At 43.3% G+C, this 18,802-nt stretch overlaps 1 protein-coding gene across 2 annotated transcripts in view; it reads right to left on the bottom strand.

Moving 5' to 3' along the window:
- Positions 1–398: 398 nt before the first annotated feature.
- The window catches only part of col9a1c (collagen, type IX, alpha 1c), a 55,830-nt gene continuing 37,426 nt past the window's right edge, over positions 399–18,802 (bottom strand). For both annotated transcript variants that reach the window (XM_083771144.1, XM_083771145.1), the window contains 18 exons: positions 18,350–18,403; positions 17,936–17,989; positions 15,691–15,744; positions 14,033–14,086; positions 13,408–13,461; positions 10,983–11,027; positions 10,409–10,462; positions 10,131–10,184; positions 9,577–9,630; positions 8,731–8,802; positions 8,587–8,622; positions 7,092–7,136; positions 5,219–5,251; positions 4,892–5,038; positions 4,720–4,774; positions 4,408–4,602; positions 1,480–1,566; positions 399–706 (listed from right to left, as the gene is read on the bottom strand). In XM_083771144.1, coding sequence (XP_083627270.1) covers positions 504–706; positions 1,480–1,566; positions 4,408–4,602; positions 4,720–4,774; positions 4,892–5,038; positions 5,219–5,251; positions 7,092–7,136; positions 8,587–8,622; positions 8,731–8,802; positions 9,577–9,630; positions 10,131–10,184; positions 10,409–10,462; positions 10,983–11,027; positions 13,408–13,461; positions 14,033–14,086; positions 15,691–15,744; positions 17,936–17,989; positions 18,350–18,403 — 1,350 coding nt within the window. In that variant the 3' untranslated portion in view covers positions 399–503. The remainder of the gene's footprint in view (positions 707–1,479; positions 1,567–4,407; positions 4,603–4,719; positions 4,775–4,891; positions 5,039–5,218; positions 5,252–7,091; positions 7,137–8,586; positions 8,623–8,730; positions 8,803–9,576; positions 9,631–10,130; positions 10,185–10,408; positions 10,463–10,982; positions 11,028–13,407; positions 13,462–14,032; positions 14,087–15,690; positions 15,745–17,935; positions 17,990–18,349; positions 18,404–18,802) is intronic.

The raw sequence follows: 18,802 nt of genomic DNA, 5'->3' as shown, positions 1-18,802 counted from the left end.
GGGTCTCGAGTGAGAAAGTTTGGGGAACACTGATCCATACTGTACATGCCAGATTAGCTCTGTCTAAAGGTCGTATACAAGTTAAACGGTTTTTTAAAATATCTATACATTATTCTACAAATTGTGCCTTGGCTCTAGCTGTTTTCCCTTTGTGTCCGTTTGTTCCAAGACCCCCCAGAGATCACCAGTCCTGGACTCTCAACACGCCTGCTCACTCACTCACTGAAGCTTCACATCCTGGTAAAGGAGCATTTCACCTATTTTCAACCTTATCTTCATATAATTGGTCCTTTCCCATCGTTAAAAGATGGCACAATTTTCCGTCTACACCGTGTCTCATCGGTGGGCTGTGGACAGTTCAGAAACCTGGCTATACCGATGACATCTCTCGACCTCTGAGACGCAGAGTGAGTAGACAGAAATGGCGCCGACCAATTCTACGAAGATAGGTTGAAAATGGGTGAAGCGGTCCTTCGAGTGTGTTAATGAGCTGGTTGATGGTATCATGGTTTTCCGTAGCTGGCGGACTGCTTCCCACTGACCATATAGAGGGGAGGGAGCCTGCTTATGCAGGTCGAGGGGTCACAAAGGCCAGGGTTTCCTTTGGTCCCTCTTGGACCGGGGGTACCCGGGATGCCGGGACTTCCGGCCTCCCCTTCCTTGCCATCCTTGCCGTCCGTTCCGACGCCAGCTTTGCCAGCTGGACCTGGGGGTGGAGATTAAAAATCACTCGTTGCTCATTCAATATTTTCCCATCCCTGCTGTTATTTCTACAACACCGGCAGCCAACACATGAAGCTACTGTAAGTGAGGCATGCTTTAATTAATCACATAACGCCGTTATGCCGTGGTTCCCTATGGAGACACAAAGGAGACTCTTTGTGTTTCCATAGGGAACCACGGCTGGTCATCAAATGAATGGCTTAGGAATGCAACAAAACATATCCATTAATTCAAGTCTCCATGGGGTGAGTAATAGATAGTAAAAAAGTCATTTTGTGATTGAACTATCCCCTTTAAGCCAGTTTTAATATACTGTAGGATAGGCAGGCTACAGTTTGAACTCATCCATATTGTTTTGCTGGTTAGAGGGCTGATGTCACCAGATACAATTATATATAATTGTATGATGTGTGACATCAGCCTTTTTTAATTATTATTATTATTATTATTTTTAAATCCATTTTATTAATACAATGTGTGTTTCTCAAAAGGGAATTGAAGTGACGCATGCACGCACGGACGCACGAACACGCACGCATGCACGCACGCACGCACAGACACACACACACACACTGCAATGCGAGTTTGAATTCACCAACGGCGGGATGCTATTACAAACATCGTGTTTCGGTGGCCTGTGCCCCCCAGCGCGGCAACACAAATAGAACCGGGGGAGCTGAAAGATGGGTTTGTTCGTGCAAGCGTAAACGCCATAACATGGACATAATTCAATGATGAGAATCTAAATGGGGTTACCTTGCGCTCCGGGCTCGCCCGCGCTTCCTTTGATTCCGACTCCGTCCTCTCCTTTGTCTCCCTTATCGCCCTTTCCTCCGGCCTCCCCTGCAGAGGACGAGCGTTGTCAGATATTGATGCAGAAATTCAATTGCGAGGTAGTGTGGTGGAAGAAACTGTTGTGATGTTTTACTTAGGTACAAGTAGCAATAGCACGTTGTAGAAATACACTGAGACATGAGTAAAAGGTCTACATTTAAAGTATCACTTGAGTAACAGTAGTTACCAAAAGTACTGTGTAAGAAAAATCGAAATACTCAAGTGAAGTATAACAGTATCTCTTTATTTCGCTTTTTGTCTTTTTTTCTTTCCTCCTTTTTTGTGTTTTCTATAAAAAGAAAAATGTATTTCATATCATAATGTCTGTGTAACAATTCATAATATGTTCTCAATAAAAAACCTATTTGACAAAAAATGTAAGTATAACAGTATCTCAAAATTGCAGCACTTGACTAAAACGCACTTAGTTACCGTCTCCACCACTACAAATATCCATGCAGAAATTCAATTGGGAGGCCTATTATTTCCACAGCCAAGCGGACACCATTAGAGAGAGAGAGAGGCGCCAATGGGAACCCCGTTTGGCGCTATATGGATGTGTGACTATCTCCGCTCCAGACAATGGCCCTAGCGAAAAGTGAAGACAAAGTGTGTCTTTGGCTGATAGCACTGTTTCCTCTAAAGGCTTCATTATATGCATTTTAGATTGCCACTGCTTGCCACACGTGTATGCCGCAATGCTGCGTCAGCCTTGGGACACTCTCCAGAAGATGAAGGACGGGTTAAAGATGCATTCCGACGCTGCCGTTTATCATGTGATATACTGCATGTATGTCATGTAATGAGACCACAAGGATTACTTAAATGAGTTTTGAGATTCATTCTAGTTGGATGGGTGTGATATTATTAACCACTTGAACCCCTGCCTGCATCCATCTCCCATGCTGGACGGAAGGAACATTAGCCAAAAATAGCAGCTTTACAAGCCCTTTGTGTGCTTTAGCTCAGCTATTTGGGCTTGTAGATCAACTATTTTCTGTAAACTGAAAAGAGTGGTCTAATTGCAAAGCCAAACTAGAGTCCGTTTTTACTATGTCAGTATAAGGGTCAGTATTATGTCAGTATCATGGTCAGTATTATGGTCAGATTATGTCAGCCTGGCCCAGCCAGCGTGCTTTCTGGTCTAGAGGGGTGGGTGCGCTTGGAGCAAGTGCTGGAGAATATTGGTTCACCGATCAGAGCCCCCCCTGCCCCCCTCCGCCCCTCCCGGGTAGAAAACAGCATAGAAAACTGACGTCACTATATTGAGAGCGACGCCCTCTGCACTGTAGTTCAATCGCACTCCAAGACCAAGAAATGTCTCATGTTCCCCCAGGCTTTTTTTTGTGGCTTTCGCCTTTATTTTATATTTTTTTATGGAGGCACAGACAGTAGGCTGACAGGAAATGGGGAGAGAGATGGGGGAGTGACATGCAGTAAAGGCCGTTGGGATCGGGAGTCGAACCCGCGGCACACTGCCTGGATTACCAGCCAAGGTGCCTGGACCACTGAGCCACGGCCCAGGGCCAGGCTTTCATCTTTTGAAAATAAAAGCCTGGGTACCGAGGCTATGTCAGCAGTATCATTGTCAGTATCATGTCAGTTTCATGGTCAGTATCTGGTCCATATCATGTCAGTATCATGTCAGTTTCATGAACGACGCCCCCTTTCAGAACGACGTGTGGCCCCATTCATTTTCCCCATAGGCTTTTCAAAAAGTATTTATATAAAGACGGTTACGCCACGGACAACTCGGATCGTGACAAATCATGACAATAAACCCAAATTTTGGGCCAATCAAATAATTAGAAAGAAGAAAATAAAGCACTATTTGTTTAGTTTTTCTTCGTATAAATTATTTGATCGGCCCAAAACATTGTAATTGATGTTGTCATGATTGTCATGATTTGTCACGATCCGTGTTGTCTTTGTCCGCGGCGTAACCGTCTTTATATAAATACTTTTTGAAAAGCCTATGGGGAAAATGAACGGGGAATCATTCCCTGGGCCACTCAGTCTTCTGAAAGGGGGCGGGACCGCTCTATAAGATAATAAAATAACGATTAAATCAATGTGTTATTGCTTAATGCTTTCATTATCAGAAAATAACCCTGTTCACGAGTGATACAATGCATCGGGTCCTCTTTCGCCCGGTTGCGGTTTATTTCCAATTATGTCTGGCACACTGTACATTATTCCTCACTTAACGTTTGACAAACAGGGTGAGGGAAGAACATTAGAATTTCGGTTCAGATCCCTCCAAGTTCATTAACTTCCCATTATCAGGTTGAGTGGAGGGCACTCAGTTGAGCAGCTGATGTCGAAATGATGATCACGAGTCTAGTAATAGGCACCTGAGAATTTCACTTCTACTTCATTTTGTAAATAGCTCTGGAGTGTCTGCTAAATGCCTAGATTAAATCATACTCAACTGAAACCTCAACTGAACTATTTATAGCCACAGTTTGGCTAGAAATTGTTCAGTTGAGGTTGGCATGGATTTGAGGAAGGCTGTATTAGTCAGTCAGTCAGTCAGTCAGTGGGTCAGATAATCAGTCAGTCAGTCAGTTAGATAATCAGTCAGTCAGTCAGTCAGTCGGCTGCCGTTCCATCCGTCTGTCACTTTGGTCCCAAACAACATATGGCTCATAAGAGTAAGAACAAACTTTTGATGCTATGCTAGATGGTCTTTTAGACTCTTAGTTTTGTTGATTAATGTGTTGTTGTTGCTGACATAAAAGATGCTGCATACAACTGTCTCTCTTTGAATCTTTGCATTGCTCATGTTCTGTTGCAAGAATCACTTCACTGGTCCCAATTAACTCTCTCTCTGACCGGCCCATATCCTACCTTTCTTGCCAGGCACGCCTGGCAGTCCGAAGTAGCCCGGATGGCCTTTGGCACCCACCGGCCCTGGAGCGCCGGCCGCTCCCGCTGAACCGGCTGGTCCAGTGGGGCCCGCGGGCCCAACAACTCCTACGGGACCAGGGGCTCCAATGGGTAGTGGCCTCTTGAGGAGCTCTTTCTTAAACTCTTCTAGCGATTCTAGACGGACATGTGGGCACAACATTATAGGTGAAACATGGAGATTGCTTTGTTGTTATTAAAATAATTTCACCCTATAGGTATTAATTAAAAGATAAAGAAATCTTGCTGTCCTACCTTCAACGACGGCCGAGCACATCTTGCGGAGCGCCTCATCGGTCACTTTGGGACCCTTTGGAATAAAGAAGGCACATCCAGCATTGTCAATGATATACTTTGAGAGAGAACAGTACAACAGCAAAGTTATATTTGTTTCCTTGTGTTTATAATGAATTCCCCTCCTACTCACAGGGAAACCTCTGGGACCAGGGGGTCCGGGGGTCCCTATCTCTCCCTCCAGACCCTGGCCTCCCTGCGGGCCATGCAGCCCCTCGTGTCCTGGCTGTCCTGGTCGGCCCTCTGCGCCTGTAGCACCTCTCTGGCCCTTCTCCCCACTCTGAAGACCAGACACAACATCGCACCATATTCTCACAGCTTCACACGTAATCACCACAAGCCCAGGGTATATAATATACATAATATTTGAGCTAGATTAACCATATACGTAAACAAGTATTTGAGTTGCAGGTCTGCACTCTCTGGGTTGTGTAGAGGTTGAAAGATATTTATACCATACCTCTCCTTTGATTCCCTGGATACCAGGAGGTCCCTGTAAGACAAAGCCAGAGGAAAGACAGTGTTATGCCTGGGTTATAATCGCCGTTGCGCTGAAAATTGTTGATCGTGTAGGACAGTCGCTCTGCTGTTTTCTGCATGCCGCATGCGACACGGAGCATAAATAAGACAGTGCTGTTCTTAAAACACCAAAACTTGACTGGAAGGAATTAAGTCCTTAACCCATTTAGACCCGAGGCCTTCTAATTCCTAACCTAAGTTTTCAGGAAAAAACTTAATGCAATGCATTGTTCACCACTAACTCCTCTGTGTCTGTAGCCTGACACTCATTCTGAATATTTATTTGTTTCACTTCAGAACATATCTTTTTAATGGGCGTGGCTAGTGGATTCAGGGCTGGGGCCAGGCTACTGTGTCTGGGCTCCAGTTTTTCTTTTTTATTAATAGTATTCTTTTAAGACCCACACAGAAGAAAAAATCAGCCGTTACACTGTTGTTTGCTGAGGTTCATGCCATTTACCGGAACTATGATCTCCTAGCTGTAAGTTGCTCTGCATAAGAACATCTACTAAATGGATTCTGGCTGTCCAGAAATCTACCAGTAAGCTAAAAACTAAAGGTGACCGAGCCTTTGCAGTAGTAGTAGCCCCCACTCTCTGGAATAGTCCATATCCCCTTGGTTTATATAAAAATATAAATAAAAGCTGCTAAAAACGAATTCATTCTTAAGCACTTGGCATTGTGAGATCTTGCCTTCTGCTCTGTTTCTATTACTAGTCCTTACCCGTTCTGAATATATGAACAGCAAATGATGTTCAGTGTGGCTAATGTGATGTAATAGATCACATTACTGATAGGGGGGGAAATGTTTACAGATGGTCTTGGGAAGTTGGGTTGGGCACAAAAGTAATGCTGCAGTACAATCATAAGTACACCATTGATGTGTGATGTAAATTTGGTGGTGATATTCTGCCCGGAATGTGTCGTTAAACCCTGTTGTTGCGTGCTAACGGTAGGCGGTTAAGAAAACGTCTCCATTTGGCCACCCCGAGTCCCTGACAGATAAGCATTCCGTTATGATGGAGCTGTGTGCGCACAGGGCTGTAACCTGTTGTTGTCAGTGTCCAGGCTTTCAGCGTGCATGTAGCTCATGTGTACGGCACGGCGAAGGAGGTGGTAGAGGAGGGAGCGGACAGTGTGGTGTCGAAACATCAGAAAACTGTGTCCCAGTATTAATCAGTGTCCGTCCCAAAATGCATTTCACTGGTGACACTGGTGAGTCGTGACACGTGATTTCCGGGGAAAGGAGTTGTTTTTGACGCAAATTAATTTAATTAAGATGATTGTTAGAATGTTTGGCGTGTGTAATGCGGGGCAGATTGAGGTTGGAGGACAAGGCTGTGCGGCGCTAGGTTCTGTGAGGCTGTCCATGCGTTGTGGCATAGTGAGGAGGCGCTTTGCTTGTGAGGAGGCGCTTTGCTCTATGCGGAAGTGGACAGACAGACACACACACACACACACACACACACACACACACACACACACACACACACACACACACACACACACACACACACACACACACAGCGGTGCTTGAATTTAATAATGATGTACCGTTCATCTAAATAAACAAAATAATTAAAGAAACAAAATATAGAAAAGCACTCTCACTCTCATTCAGCTGCAACAGAGAAAGAAAATCCTAAACGATGGTCTCTATACTATACATTATATGAAGGTTGGTTTGCACACCACTGGGAATTGTGTTCCTATAGAAGAGCCACCGCTTCTGCAACGAGTGAAGAGATAGAAATGTGTGTTCTGGAAGAGAAGAGAGCTGAGGGAACCAGACGGGCCCTGCGGTAATGTCATACCTGGTCTCCCTTGACGCCTGGATCTCCTCCAAGACCTGGATCTCCCTGGTGAACACAGAGGTTTATACAAGTTAATAGACATCTGTGAAGATTTTTTCAGAATTCATCCAATTTTCTCCAAACAGACATATGCACGACACAGAGTCACACACACCTGACAGAATCGCCGGGCCGATTTTGATATTTTTGGAATACAGTTCTTATTATTACTGCGTAGCATAAGTGACGTCAGGACTTCACTACCCTATAGAGCAGTCCCGCCCCCTTTCCAGACCCAGAAAAGAATTCCCCGTTCATTCTCATAGACTTTTCAAAAAGTATTTATTTAAAGACGTTTACGCTGCGGACAAAGCCACCTCGAGTTGTGACAAATCCGATCAAATAATTAGTAAGAAGAAAAAGGCAGGTTACAACACTTTTTTTTCTTACTAATTATTTGATTGGCCCAAAACATTGTGTTTGTCATGATTTGTATATAATATCCAGTCAAATACATTATATGGATATAATATAGATACTAGTGATGTCCCGATCATGTTTTTTGCTCTCGATCCGATTCCGATCATTTGAAAATGACATGATCGGCCCGATTTTCGATAACGTGATCGGATCGGGACAACCCTAGCCCAGGGAAAATGTTTCCCCTTAAATAAGGCACCCCACTTTAAAATACCTGTGGCACTAAAATGGACACTGAAACAGTCAATTAAGTATGTTTTTTGAGTATCTGTATTTTACTTGAGTATTTGTTCTTTTGGAAGCTTCACTCCACTACATTTCAAAGACAAATATTGTACTTTTGACTCAACGCTGTTCCTGGGGAGGGACCCCTCTGCGCTAAACAACGTTTCTTAATAAAGTCTGTTCCTGGTGTTCTCATGTAAAGCGCTTTGGGTATTTAGAAAAGCGCTATATAAATCTGAGCTATTATTATTATTATTATTATAAAGGGCCACTTCACCCCTTTTGCAATTTCAAAGTGTCCATGGGCTCCATGACGTCATGGACACTGGGCTCACTTCCTTCCTTGACTACAATTCCCATTGGTCCACTGCTCCTCCTTGTGGATAGGGGGAGGGCTGTCGTACTGAGACAACATGTAGTCCAGGAAATAAGTGAGCCCAGTGTCCATGACATCATGGAGCCCATGGACACTTTGAAATACTGAAATATCTAAAAACACATATTACCCGCATAAAAACCCCAGGAAAGTGTGTCTTGTCTCCCAAACATCATTAAAATAAGATCTGGTTGCAAAAGGGGTGAAGTGGCCCTTTATTAGGCCCTATTTCAAACATATAAAAACTAGTTGGATCTCTCTAGGTCGTCCTCAGACGAGCCCTCCATCATCGCTTCCAGTCATCCCGGTTCTCCATACATCTGGCCAGCTCGTTGGATGCTTGTTGGATCTACAAGCTCACACAACACATCACATTGTGTGCTTGTAGATCAGCCACTTTCACTACCTATTTGCAGAAGGGTGAATACCGCTTACCTCACTTCCCTTCGGTCCCAATGGGCCCACAGCGCCCTATAGAATACACGCCCAAGAAGAACATATGAAAATATTTCACTTAAATGTTCATATTCACAAAATAATATGAAAATATAAAAATGAGAGATCATTAATCGTGGTCACCTGCTCTCCTTTGTGTCCAGTGTGTCCCTTTATTCCTTTGAGACCAGTGTCGCCTTTCTCCCCTTTCTCCCCCTGTATGGTAAACGCAGCGTGTCATCATGGTAAATGGAGCATTCATATACAGTGGGGTACAGTCCCATATTTCCTCCTGGTCAAATTGGGGCCTCTAGGTTTTCCTGGGTACCTCTTCTCAGCCACACCCCGAGTCCAACCCCCAGATTCTTAGCCACACCCCTAGATTTATTTAATGTGCAGTGTGGCCATTAAGCCACAGGGTGGCGTTTTCAAACATGCTCATTTTCCCTGCACTTATCCAAAGTGCATTACAATGCTTTATAATGTCCATTACATTCACACTTGCACGCACACACGCACAGCCACACACGCCCACGCACACACACAGGCATGCACACATACACACCGGCGGTGGAGGCAACCATGCACTGCACCTACTCAACCTACTCATCAGGAGCAGTTAAGGGGTTAAGTGTTTTGCTAAAGGACACACATCCAGGATAAGCCTGTGTGTGTGTGTGTGTGCGTGTGTGTGTGTGTGTGTGTGCGTGCGTGCTTGCATGTGTTTCATGCATTACTGTCCTTGACTTTATGGGGATTTTCTTTTGTGTGAGTGTGTGCGTGTGTGTGTGTGTCTGTGTGTATGTGCCTGTGTGTGCGCGTGTGTGTGTGTGTGTGTGTGTGTGTGTGTGTGTGTGTGTGTGTGTGTGTGTGTGTGTGTGTGTGTGTGTGTGTGTGTGTGTGTGTGCGTGCGTGCGTGTGTGTGTGCGTGTGTGCATGTGTGTGTGTGCGTGCACGTGATCGAACTCTAATGAAGCGCAAATTACTGACCTCAATTCCCGGTTCACCTGAACCTCCGACTGGTCCCTGCTTTCCCGTTTCACCCTGAACAATTAACGGCAGAGACAAAACACAACCACAGGTTAATACAACCATAGACGTATATAAAAGCTGGATGGCTCAAGGCGGAGTCTCTGACGTAGTTCACGCCATCTTGCTGAGGGGCTACAGTACAGTATGTTCAATGGCAGCTCAAACAAAAATAGTCATAACTCGCTCAAATCTTGACGGATTTACAAACGGGTTGGTTTATTACAAACGTTGTCAACGTGGCTATGATTCAGGACGCTTGTCTGCTTAATTTAGTTTTTTATATGAACGTCCTATAAAAGCATATAAGTATGCGGACGTCTCTGACGTTCATAACAAACCATACATGCGCCATAGACACAATGTTATGCTGCCCCGAGGTAAGATGGCCACCACGTAGCAACGTTGCTCTCCATTGGCCAGAGAGCGGGTGAGCCATCTAGCTTTCTTATATCTATGAATACAACGGACATGGAACCACTTCACGTCATGCAGAAATAAAAGAACCAACTCACAGTTGAACCCTTGGGTCCTTGGATGCCATCTTCTCCATCGCCTCCGTCCTCGCCCTGACAAGACACATGCAGTAGAGAAATGTCTCAGGGATGTACTGTATAACGGCTTGGTGCGGGACCAGTAAAGACGTACAGTATGGTCTGTGTACCACACTATGTACCATAGGGTGCATCAAAGTAACATCTCACTGTTTTCCATAGGCCTAAAATAAAATAAAATAAAACAAAACAAAACAAAACAAAACAAACAAACACAAACAAAGACAGGGGATTCTCACAGCTTTTCCAGGAAGTCCCACGGGGCCAACGGGTCCCTCAGCGCCAGTATCACCCTAAAAAACAAAACAATTAGTGAATGAGGTGTTCTTAATACCGTATGTTCTCTGAATGTTCGCACCCAGAATAGGGATGCAATAGGCTTGTACGTACCAGATGAAACGACATTTGTGTCTAACTAGTGTCTCTACCTAAGGCAGAGACATGTGATTTGAATGTTGAAAACTGTGTGTGTGTGTGTGTGTGTGTGTGTGTGTGTGTGTGTGTGTGTGTGTGTGTGTGTGTGTGTGTGTGTGTGTGTGTGTGCGTGTGTGTGCGTGTGTGTGTGTGTGTGTGTGTGTGTGTGTGTGTGTGTGTGTGTGTGTGTGTGTGTGTGTGTGTGTGTCATACTGTATAAACTATACTTTGAAGCTGAAGATTGATTGATTCATGGAGTGGATGTCGTGATATCGTTGGATGTTAAATTGATTGTTCAAGCATAATGTACACACACTTAATTTAGTTTTACAAGGAGGGAAACGATGGGTTTGTAATTTCATCTCGACTTCAACATGACAACGGTTTCTTTCCAGTTACCTGCGGACCGACAGCTCCCACAAGGCCCTGCTTCCCTGGCAGTCCCTGGGAGGGGAAACATGAAGACAGACAAACACAGGATTGTGTTACTGTTTGTTTTGTGACTGTGAGCATACAAGGAGCATACCGTACAAGACGTCACTTCGTTTATCTGCCGTTGCTATGATTCAACCAAATTCAATGAAGGTTCATCAGATGTTATCGTGTATGTTATCAGAAATAACAACGTATGTGCATCGGGCACGGCTCATATCAGAGAAACACTGATGTTACTAAGAAAAGAGCTTCCATCTCTCGACATCCGCTCTTTATCCCATTAAGACCTACATGCCGATTGTACAAAGTGTTATAAAAAAATATATATTATAATATAAATAAAAACAACGTTTCGACCGTGAGGTCTTTATCGAGTATAATGATAAAGACCTGAATCTATATCATGTGGGGGCCACCAACCCCCATGTCAAAATATTTTATTCCATGGACCCCCAGCAGCAAAGGTTTCAGTTTAAAATGTTAAAAATATAGCTATTCGAAGATTTGCATGAATCTTTAGATTTTTCAAAAATAGACAAAAAGAATACTTTTTACTAAAAGGTTTTTAGCTCAAATATAACATGGCACAGATACTTTCCCGGTCTTAATGAGTTAAATCAGCACTGACACATTTGGAATGCCCTCTTCCTAGAAGAAGAAAAAAAGGAAATGACAGAGTAATTATATGGTCTGAGAGAACTGTGAGATGAATGGATAGGCAGAAACCTTGTATCTCCATATTTCAGCTTCTGTGTGTGCGTGAGTGTGTGTGTGTGTGTGTGTGTGTGTGTGTGTGTGTGTGTGTGTGTGTGTGTGTGTGTGCGTACGTGTACGCGCACGTGTGTGTGTGCGTTCGTTAATGCATCAAGGAAGGCAATTATGTTGCTGCACTGTCAAATACGTCTGCATCTATTCTAAGACAGTGGGTTTCTGACACCGTGCCTCCCTGAACCATTTGGTTGAATTGCCTTGCCCTATACTTGATCATCCTGCGAAATGTGCTATGTAAAAATTTGATCCTCGTCCTCTACAGCATCACACAGAATAATCAAAAGTAGCAGATTGTAACTGTTTTAGACAAATGATGAGGTTTCCACACAAAGGAGATGGTATCTTAAAGTAACAATTGTGTACATACAAGGTTTCCGTCCGACAGAGACGATGTTCTGTCTATACGGCCGTGCTAGTCCCGCCCTCTGACCTCAACGACCTCGCCCACATCACTACATGATATTGGATTCCCCCCCCCCCCCCGCTGCATCGAATGCTTGTTTACCGTTAAATGTTTTATGAAACCATGTCTAAGAGGATAGCTTCTGCATGTCCCATTGACTTTCCTAGCCTTTGCACACACACACACGCACGCACGCACAGACACACACGGTCACACTGTCACGCACACACACACACACACACACACACACACACACACACACACACACACACACACACACACACACACACACACACGTGTTGGATCATTTGAAAACTGTCTGTGATTAAGTTTTGATTACTTAGAGACTGCACCGTGATTGAATAAACATACAGATACTGTAGATTGACCTTTCTTGATCCAGAGGGAAGATTAAGAGTAATGCATTTCAACTATGGAATAATAACTTAAGTAGTAGAGTAATACCAGTTAAAACAATTATAACAATAAAATAAAAAAACCCCATAAAAGGCGACTTGGCCATCTGTGCTTGTGTTTGCATAATGTATGAGCAGATAAGAAAAGAGGTATAAGTGTACATAACCAGTAAACTGGGCTTATAAATAGACCTAAAGACTGGCCTGGCTGTCTGACCTGGACTGACTGGGTTAGCAGAGGGTGTGAACTGTGGTAAATAAATGGTAAATGGTGCATGTACTGTATATAGCGCCTTTAACAAATGCACATTCACATACACATTCATAAACCGATGGTGGAGGAAACCATGCAAGGCACCAACCTGCACATCAAGAGCAATTAGGGGTCCAGCGTCTTGCTCAAGGACACATGGACACAAAGTCTGGGGGAGCTCGGAGATTGAATTGGCAACAAACGAGCCACATTTTCACCTTACATTTTTTTAAGCAGATCTACAAGCTGTAGATCTGCTATTTTTCAACAGCTATAAAGTATAATATAATGCTACAAACACCAAAAGGGGCCCAAAATGGGTTAACTGGGTTAATCTTTCTCAGGGACATTATTCCTAACCAGGGACCTTTTGATTACCAGACGGCCTCTCTACCCATCCAGCTATATGGCTGTCCACGACTGAAGCGCACAATGTGAATATGTTACATTTCTCTATCTCTCCTTGGCGCTACGGTCAGACAAGAGCAAACACATGACAATGACACAAACATGCACAATGACACAGATGAATGAAGCGGGACTCACGGGAATTCCAACAATGCCCCTTATGCCGCTGGCGCCAGAAATGCCAGGTTCTCCCTGCAAGACAGAGAGGATATGCACAGTCAAATAATGTCCTGTCTATCACATTATGTTACTGTACTGTACGTACTGAATGTTCACTGGATAAATATACCAAGCTGCCAATCAGTTGGTGGAAGAAGATAAGGAATATTTATATTAGTCATTTTCTTGTGTTTGCACTGTGGTTCTGTCTTTGGTTATAAAAATTATTTTTCTTTCTTTCTTTCTTTCGTTCTGTCTTTCTGATCTGATGACAATAAAACTATTCGATTCGATTCTGCTCTGATTTGTTTACATACAGTATAAAGAAAAGAAACAATACAAGTTACAAGCTAAAGCCCTGTATTCAAAATTTGACTTGACAAAATGTACTAAATGTGAGAAAAGGTACGTAGTTACTTTACACCAACGGCTGTCATCAAAATCCTAATGAGAATCTTTGACTTAATCATAATGGTGCAACGCACGCACGCACAGCTTGTAAACATGAGTCATCGATCTGGCGTCAGCTTTGTGTGACAGCGGATCTGTCGTCTGTAGGAAATCACACATATTTATTCATGATGTTGAGCACACACACACTCACCTTGGCTCCGTTCGCACCGTCGGCCCCATCCAAGCCGTCCGCGCCAGGTTCCCCCTGTGACATCACAACATTCACTCATTCAGACTTCTTTAACACTTCACGTAATGTAAGAACCATTTTCCAGAATTGGGGTATATAGCCAATACGAGCTCACAATGGTGAGCTTGTAGATTGAGCAGAATCAGTTCAGCTACTTTGAACCTGGCATCCCAATTTTGGCCAAGTCTTAAATTAGGAAAAACAATTAAAGAAATTCAAAAAACCTTGAAACGGTTATTTTGTGGTACGACGGTTATTAAATACAGTATGTTTTAGAGGCCGGCATTTCATTTTAAGTCATGTTGAGGAGATTCCATGAGTATTATGCTGCACGAATCTTAAAATCCTTCTTTCCAAAGTCAGACCTGACTCTAGGCAGCCAAGGAAACAGTCAAGTCACTACTGGTGACATTTTGATTCACCAATGCAACTTTGTCACTGTCAGGCAGACACCATCGCATTGTTTCGACCTAGAAGGTCTTCATGAAGACCTTATAGGTCGAAACGTTAGTCGTTTTTTGTATACTAGCACCTAAATAAAAGGCTTAAAATGTCCGTGCTGCTCCAGTGTCCTCTCCTCCTTCTGCATTAAGTGTCCTTGTTCCTGTGATGCACCGGACCAGCCATTCCAGGCATGAGGCGCGTTGGTAGACTTCCTTTGTTCTTAGACTTGATTTGACATCTCTCTCTCTCTCTCTCTAGGTCGTCCTCAGACGAGCCTTCCATCGTCGCCTCCAGTCATCCCGATTCTCCATGCATCCGGCCAGCTCGTTGGTGCTTTGCGCTCACTGCATCTTTCTTGAGTACATCCACATATGTTAGTATGGGACGTCCTCGTGACCGGTGCCCATGTGTTGGTTCCCACAGCACCAGTTTGCTGGCTGGGAGCTCTTGGTGTCTTTGGCAGTGTCCTGCGAGTCTCATTATCCTGGCTGCTATTTTGTCGCTCACCCTGAATATTCCAGCATACAGATTCCCGTTGGTAACATGTGTACTCTTGCTGATGTTGAGCACTATACACGTAACATTCTGGTTGTAGCACCCGTCTAGAGCCTTCTGCAGAGTTGGCTTCAGGGTCCAGCATTCACTGCCATATAGGAGAACAGATTCTACCGTCGCGTAGAAGAAGCTGAGTTTGATTTGTCGGGGAGGTTGGAGTTCCATACACTGGCCATGCCATTCAGGGCCCTCCTCACTTTTAGTTCTTGCTCTGGCTGATTTGACATACTATGATACTATACAAGGTTTCCACCGGTACTGACAGCAACGATATATTATGGCTGACCAGGGTTTATAGATAATGATAATGATAATGATAATACATGCACCAGTGATTATTAACTGTAGTCCGTTGCAATGATCATTTACAACAGTGGTTCTCAGCCTGTGGACCGGGGCCCACTGGTGGGTTGCGAGGGTATTACACTACATTGTTTCCATTGATCCAGGCCGAAACGCAACCAATTGATTGATCACTAACATAAACATGCTCTTGAAAAGTCTTGAAGTCTCACACGCTTCTGAGATGTTCCAGTGGGCCCTGATCCAAACACCTCTGAGATGTTCCAGTGGGCCCTGATCCAGACATTTGTACAATATCCATCACTCTTAAAACTTACCGTGTCTCCCTTTTTACCCACAGGGCCCTGCTCTCCTTGAGGTCCTTGAGCTCCCTGTTGATGAGATGTAAGCAAATCAAACCCTTCATTTTAATAGAGAAAAAGGCGTGTCATTCAAATGTGGGCTGCAACAGTTAAGCAAACAAATTGATTTAATGAATTATAAAAAAATCTATATTGATAATCGTTAAATCATTGAATCATTGAATAACATGATCAATTAGTAATTACTTGCGCAAGCAGAGCGCGCAAGTAATATTTTCGCCTGGTCCGTATGCACCGTCCCAGCCAACCCGCCACTTTTGATGCGTATGCAAATAAAACAGCAAATTTGTGCCTGATTTGCTGGGACCAGACCAGATTACATACATGACCATATTTCTTCATCATTGAGACCATATTTACATATTTCTTCATCATTGAGAGCTAGTCATACATATACTATATATATAATCTGTAAAATAAAATAGCAAATTGTGCCTGATTTGCTGGGACCAGAGTACATGGTGTGTATATGTATGACTAGCTCTCAATGATGACGTAAGAAATATGGTCATGTATGTAATCTGGTCCCACAAATTTGCTGTTTTATTTGCATACGCATCAAAAGTGGCGGGTTGGGGCCCAGGCCGTAGCGTAACGGTCTGGGCACCGGACTGGTGATCCAGTCGCGGTGTGCCGCGGGTTCGACTCCCGGACCCGACACGGCCTTTACCGCATGTCATCCCCCCATCTCTCTCCCGTTTCCTGTCAGCCTACTGTCTATCCCTTAAAAAATCAATAAAGGCGTAAGCCGCAAAAAAATATCTTAAAAAAAAAAAAAAAAAAAAGTGGCGGGTTGGCTGGGACGGTTTTTGGCGCAAAGTAACCACAGTATACCGCTAATCAACTTACAAATTACATATATATAGTATCTGTATGACTAGCTCTCAATGATGACGTAAGAAATATGGTCATGTATGTAATCTGGTCCCAGCAAATCAGTCACAATTTGCTGTTTTATTTGCATACGCATAAAAAGTGGCGGGTTGGCTGGGACGGTTTTTGGCGCAAAGTAACCACAGTATACCACTAATCAACTTACAAATTACATATATATATAGTATATGTATAACTAGCTCTCAATGATGACGTAAGAAATATGTGGATTAAAGGACCCAATGCCAGAGTGTAATTGGTTTTCGATGGTGACGTAATGACGATATGTTTTAGTGTTGGGAGGATTAAAGGTAATGCTCCTGTGTATACAGTACAGGTATGTAATCTGGCACCACTGCCGTATCAGGCACAATTTGCTGGGACGGTGCATACGCATAAAAAGTGGCGGGTTGGCTGGGACGGACAAATTACATATACATATACATAGTATATGTATATGTAATTGGTTGACAGTTTGTAGCGGTCAAAATTACTTGCGCGCTCTGCTTGCGCACTAGTTGGCCATTTATGGCCTACTAGTGTGCAACAAGCAAGTATGCACTCGACAGAGTGCAGTTCTAGTTTGTCCCTATTTCCGGTAAAGCATTATAGGTGAAATGTTTCCGAAATGTAAAAAAAATAGTCAATCTAGGACTATAAAAGCTCAAAACGCAATGCGATGCGTCACATTGTGAGCTTGTAGATTGGCTATTTTCACAATTCCACACACCCCTTTGTGACAAAGAAAAAAAATATACATTGATTCATTGATTAACCAATCAATTAGTTAAGTTTATTTTAGTTTTTAAAAACATGCTTCTGGAAAAGGTCATCGTAATATATATAGATAGTTGCAACTAGGGGTGCACGATTATGACATTATGATCGATATCCGATCTCCGATTATTTGCAGGGTCATATCTGCCGATACCGATATTATACAAGGACCACAATGGAAACAAGCCTATAGGCCCTATAGGGGCTTGGCCCCTTAAAGCCTGTTAATAAAGTATTCAATCAATCAATAATCATATACTCTTTTCCAAGTGTCTGTTTTCACAACTGAACGAGATCAGTACACAAATTAAATGCAGATTAATTTTTTTAATTAAATTTATTTTTCGCTGGTGAAAACCGATTAAATAATCTGTATTATTTTGAGACCGATCCGATACCGATATGGCATTTATATGGCCGATATGGCCAATTCCGATTATGCTACCGATTAATCGTGCATCCCTAGTTGCAACCCTAATTCAAATCATGTTTAGATACAGTATGTGAGCATGGGTTGGGGGGAGGGGGGGGGGGGGGGGAGGTCACTTACATCGTCACCCTTCTCTCCCTCCAAGCCCTGGCGTCCTCTGATGCCCTCCACACCCTATAACGAAGGAAATACAAAGCATGTCAACAAATTGCATCAGCGCTTATGGAAAAACAATCTTCTGCCTGCAGGAGAGCTGGCTATCATCAATAACAATCTGTCCATTCCTTGAATAGAACACGGCAGAAGATACAGAGGTGATCTTCCCACTGAGACCCCAGGCCGATTCTAACAACGCCTTCTAACACCTTCTAATCAGTTTTCTGAAGAACTTTACAGAAGTGTCTTGGATGAAGACATTACATCTCGACCTCTGTAGCAGATGAAAACATGAAATGACACAGATGCTTTTCTGCCTTGAAAGCAAGGTTATATGTTACTCTAATTTGGTTTATTGTGAGATGTGTGACTGCTTACAGGAGCTCCGGGCGGTCCGGTAGGTCCTGGGATGCCATTGAAACCAGGAGGACCCTGTGTGAGACAGAAACATACTCCATTAGTATGAAAGCACAACTGTAGGCCTACAACTTCTGTGCGACAACATTCAAAGCTGGAATCCTTATTTTTGTGACTAAGACATTTTTTTTTAACCTCTCATTTCCAAATTATATATTTGGTCGCAGACCCCCGTCTACAACAAATATTTTGTCCCAGGGACGAATCCCCATACAAGATTTGCGTCGTTTAAAAAATAAAAATGTTACAAATTGTTTCAACATGTTTTGAAAAGTGCAGATCTACAAGCTCACAATGCATCAAAGTGTGATGTGTTGGGGAGCTTGTAGATTGTCTATTTTCAAATAATAGATGATGTATATGGGTTAAAGTGGTTAAACAGATTTTGATGCTGCATTGAAGGGATTGTGACAT

This window comes from Protomyctophum parallelum (assembly GCF_964188405.1).
Source record: "Protomyctophum parallelum genome assembly, chromosome: 1".
In the NCBI taxonomy this organism is placed as follows: Eukaryota; Metazoa; Chordata; class Actinopteri; order Myctophiformes; family Myctophidae; genus Protomyctophum; species Protomyctophum parallelum.
The sequence above is the reverse complement of the archived record's forward strand: the minus strand, read 5'-3'. Positions and strand labels throughout refer to the sequence as shown.